The sequence below is a fragment of the Haliotis rufescens genome, unplaced genomic scaffold (genome assembly GCF_023055435.1).
Source record: "Haliotis rufescens isolate VD_foot unplaced genomic scaffold, xgHalRufe1.0.p SCAF_17, whole genome shotgun sequence".
NCBI classification, from domain to species: domain Eukaryota; kingdom Metazoa; phylum Mollusca; class Gastropoda; order Lepetellida; family Haliotidae; genus Haliotis; species Haliotis rufescens.
Genome location: NW_025963857.1, coordinates 15,441,115 through 15,445,479, shown reverse-complemented (window position 1 = coordinate 15,445,479; position 4,365 = coordinate 15,441,115). Strand labels below are relative to the sequence as shown.

At 43.6% G+C, this 4,365-nt stretch overlaps 2 protein-coding genes across 2 annotated transcripts; both read right to left on the bottom strand.

Annotated features, from left to right (window-relative positions):
- Positions 1–1,970: 1,970 nt before the first annotated feature.
- Positions 1,971–2,912, bottom strand: LOC124140900 (signaling mucin HKR1-like). The gene has a single exon (XM_048397354.1). The coding sequence runs from the start codon at positions 2,910–2,912 to the stop codon at positions 1,971–1,973; it is 942 nt and encodes a 313-aa protein (XP_048253311.1).
- A 45-nt stretch (positions 2,913–2,957) lies between these two features.
- LOC125381125 (signaling mucin HKR1-like) lies at positions 2,958–3,728 on the bottom strand. Its single transcript, XM_048397353.1, has one exon. The coding sequence runs from the start codon at positions 3,726–3,728 to the stop codon at positions 2,958–2,960; it is 771 nt and encodes a 256-aa protein (XP_048253310.1).
- Positions 3,729–4,365: the final 637 nt, after the last annotated feature.

Sequence of the window (4,365 nt, the reverse complement as noted above, 5' to 3'; positions counted from 1 at the left end):
TTATGTTGCTCAGAATGAATATACTTTAAGCTTATAGCAACTTCAAAAAATATCTGTACTATGGGTGTGTGACTTTACAATATTGAAAGCTCCGGCCCGGAGAGCGGCGGGTCGGTGGTTCCACCCGGCAGCATCATACTAAATGACGTTAACGGTTATACTTGTTGTTAACCTGCCTGGCGTTCGGCATTAAAGGAATTAACAAAAGGACTGGTCGTCTCGTTGTCTACTTAAAACAACTGCATGGTATCTCAGGTCAGCACTTATAATACCGGCTTTACTCCGAATATTAAGTCCGGATCATAATTCCAGTAAAACAAAACACAAATGGATTCATTGAAATAACTTCTTTTTTTTAAAAAGAGACAAAACCCTTCCGTAATCATAAGAAATCACAGTTGAAAGCAGAGTCCATTTAACGATTCGGAATATAGCATAACAGCATAAGCATAGCATGTTTATAAATCACTATCAAATAGTGATTATTCCAGGTGGTCGCGTCAAATCTGTCAACTAAGGTCACTAAAACATTTATTTTTTTCTATCACATAAAAATATATGTATACTTGTACTACCGAAACTTTAGCTTATGAAAATAGTCGGAATCGTAGAATGGGATCTTCTTTCAGTATAGATATTTAAATTTCTGAATTCAAAAGCAACATATAGTCTTTATTCGTTTCAACAAAGTCCGTAAATGCCTTATCGTGACACTGGATTTATGGTCCATCGATCACTTGATTGTCTGGTTTGTTTACAGGACGCCGTCGCGTGGCAGGGGTACGGTGTGGCGTTAGGCAATAAATACCTACCCTTTTTGCAGATTGTGTAAGTGGCGGGTGCAACTGGTAGGGCAGGACATGCTAACCCATTTTACGAAGACTGATTTTCAGTGGTCCTAGCAAATAATTTTCACAGATAATGAATCTGTTTCGGCAGAAAATCAAGACTGATTATTCTCTTGCATTGACGTTTTATATTACGAATATGGAAATGTTTTTGTCGCTTATATTTATTTTATATATTATAGGCTCCCGTTGCTATGCGACCGCAATATTACAGCTTCTTCGTTAAATCTAACTCACCCACTCACTCACACAAAGTAAAGAAGGCGAGCTGGAAACGACAATCATGACACACCAACAATGTTGGCACATTGATCTTTTCAATGACTCCCATACAAAGAGACACACGTATTAACTATGGTAACATGATTGCAATGTGCAGAACGGATTGTTTTGTATATGTTGACATACAAACAGGGTAGTCACTCATGGAGGTTCTGGTGGCCAATGGTCTAAAGTCTCTGTGCAGAACGGCTCATGATCCCACGTTTGTGGGTTCGAATCCCAGAGTTGCCCGGTTATTGATCATGGGTTTGTCAGCACCTCGTGCTCGGAGGTTTCACCACAAACGCCTTCGACCTCCATCGCTTCGGACTCCACACATTAAACGGACCTGCCAACTAAAAGATTGTTGAAAGTGGCATAAAAAAAACATTTTTTAACTATAAAGATGTATTCATGACAACGGATATTCGCGAAGCATGTTCTGTATTATATACATGTGTCTAATGTCACGGTGCAAATTAAAATTGACAGGTGTATTCTCAGGGCTTTGAAAGCATCAAGTGATCGGAAATGAAATCGTCAGACCGTACGCACCAACAGCGGTAACAGTTGATGAAGACGCACTATCTACTACCTGCTGAAGAACATTCTCGTTAGGAAATATACCCTGGAAGAAATCATTGTGCATGCTCCTGTAAGGATATTTACCTTGTCATCACATGGCTCTCTGATTGGAATCATTTTGGCGTGATTAATTATTCAGTTTCTGTGTCGATGCAATCTCTTACTGATGAATATGATCATGTTTTTAACATATGTGCATCCTCATACGGATTCCCGTGCTGGTCTTAAGACTTAAATGAAATGATCGGGTGCTCACAATGTGTGACTTGATGGTTGTTATCGCATGGCGCTGTTCATGATTTTACTGTAGACACATTTTGGGACTGTAGGCGTATTCGTACTGTAGGCATATAGCGACTTAGGCATATGGGGACTGAAGGCACAATGGCACTGTAGACATTTAGGGACGGTAGGCACATTGGGATTGTTGGCACATTGAGACTGTTGGCACATTGGGACTGTTGGCACACTGGAATTGTTGGCACATTGGGACTGTTGGCACATTGGCGCTGTTGGTGTACTGAGACTGTAGGCACATTGGTACTGTTGACACATTTGGATTGTTGGCACATTGGGACTGTAGGCATATTGTGATTGTTGGCACACTGGGGTTGTTGGTGTACTGGGACTGTAGGCACATTGGGAGTGTTGGCACATTGGGATTGTTGGCACATTGAGACTGTTGGCACATTGGGACTGTTGGCACACTGGAATTGTTGGCACATTGGGACTGTTGGCACATTGGCGCTGTTGGTGTACTGAGACTGTAGGCACATTGGTACTGTTGACACATTTGGATTGTTGGCACATTGGGACTGTAGGCATATTGTGATTGTTGGCACATTGGGGTTGTTGGTGTACTGGGACTGTAGGCACATTGGGAGTGTTGGCACATTGGGAGTGTTGGTACATTGGGACTGTTGGCACATTGGGACTGTTGGTACACTGGGACTGTAGGCACATTGGGACTGTTGGCACATTGGCGCTGTTGGTGTACTGGGACTGTGGGCACATTGGTACTGTTGACACATTGGGATTGTTGGCACATTGGGACTGTGGGCATATTGTGACTGTTGGCACATTGGGGCTGTTGGTGTACTGGGACTGTAGGCACATTGGGAGTGTTGGCACTTTGGGACTGTTGGCACATTGGGACTGTTGGTACGCTGGGATTGTTGGCACATTGGGACTGTTGACATATGCGGACTGTTGGCACATTAGAACTGTTGTTACATTTTGATTGTTAGCATATTGGGACTGTAGCTATATTGGGACTGTTGGCACATTGGGGCTGTTGGTGTACTGGGACTGTAGGCCCATAGGGACTGTTGGCACATTGGGACTGTTGGTACACTGGGATTGTTGGCACATTGGGACTGATCGCACAATGGCGCTGTTGGTGTACTGGGACTGTAGGCATATTGTGACTGTTGGCACTTTGGGACTGTTGGCACACCTGGACTGTTGACACAGTGAGACTGTAGGTGTATTGGGACTGTAGGCACACCTGGACTGTTGGCTCATTGGGACTGTTGGTACATTGGGACTGTTGGCACACTGGGGCTGATGGCACATTGGGATTGTTGGCACACTAGGACTGTAGGCATATTGAGACTGTTGGCACATTGGGATTGTTGGCATATTGGGACTGGTGGCATATGAGGACTGGTGGCACATTAGAACTGTTGGCACATTGGGATTGTTGGCATATTGGGACTGGTGGCATATGAGGACTGGTGGCACATTATAACTGTTGGCACATTGGGATTGTTGGCAATTTGGGATTGTTAGCATATTGGGACTGTTGGCACACTGGGACTGTTGGCACATTGGGATTGTTGGCACATTGGGACTGGTGGCATATGAGGACTGGTGGCACATTAGAACTGTTGGCACATTGGGATTGTTGGCATATTGGGACTGGTGGCATATGAGGACTGGTGGCACATTATAACTGTTGGCACATTTGGATTGTTGGCACATTGGGATTGTTAGCATATTGGGACTGTTGGCACACTGGGACTGTTGGCACATTGGGATTGTTGGCACATTGGGACTTTTGGCACATGGGAACGACACCGTTCCAGACCCGATTAGGTACACGCCGACGTGATAAGCTGAAAACGAATGCACTGACTGCGGCGTGTAACAACAGTCACTCATCCCAAAATTATGTATTCTGTATCATGTGATCATAAAAACGACCAAACCCGTTCCAAATCTCAAGTCAAATGTACGATTCCGACTCTATCATATGCATGTGTTTATGAATCTCTTTCAAATAGAGACGATACCGGGTGTTCGCGAAAGGGTGAGTGTATCCTGCCCCACCAGTCACAAATATCAGTCAGTTGTTCACCTTAAATACACGGGAACATATGACCCAAACCAAAACAGGGAACAGTTTAATTCAGTGACTGAGCAAATTCAAATCATCGTCGAATGCCTTCACGTCTGGCCACAAACACGTACTTTGTTATGCAAAATTATCCGACAGTTGTCTCCGTTGAAGAAAATATTTCACCAAGCGATAATTGATGTGGATACGCCATCTTTAATGATGGGAATGATAGAACAATGTTACCAAGGATAAGTTAGATTTCGGGTATGTAATATGGACAGCGTAATGACGTCATCCCATAATGACGTAACAAAAATTGTACTTTATCGC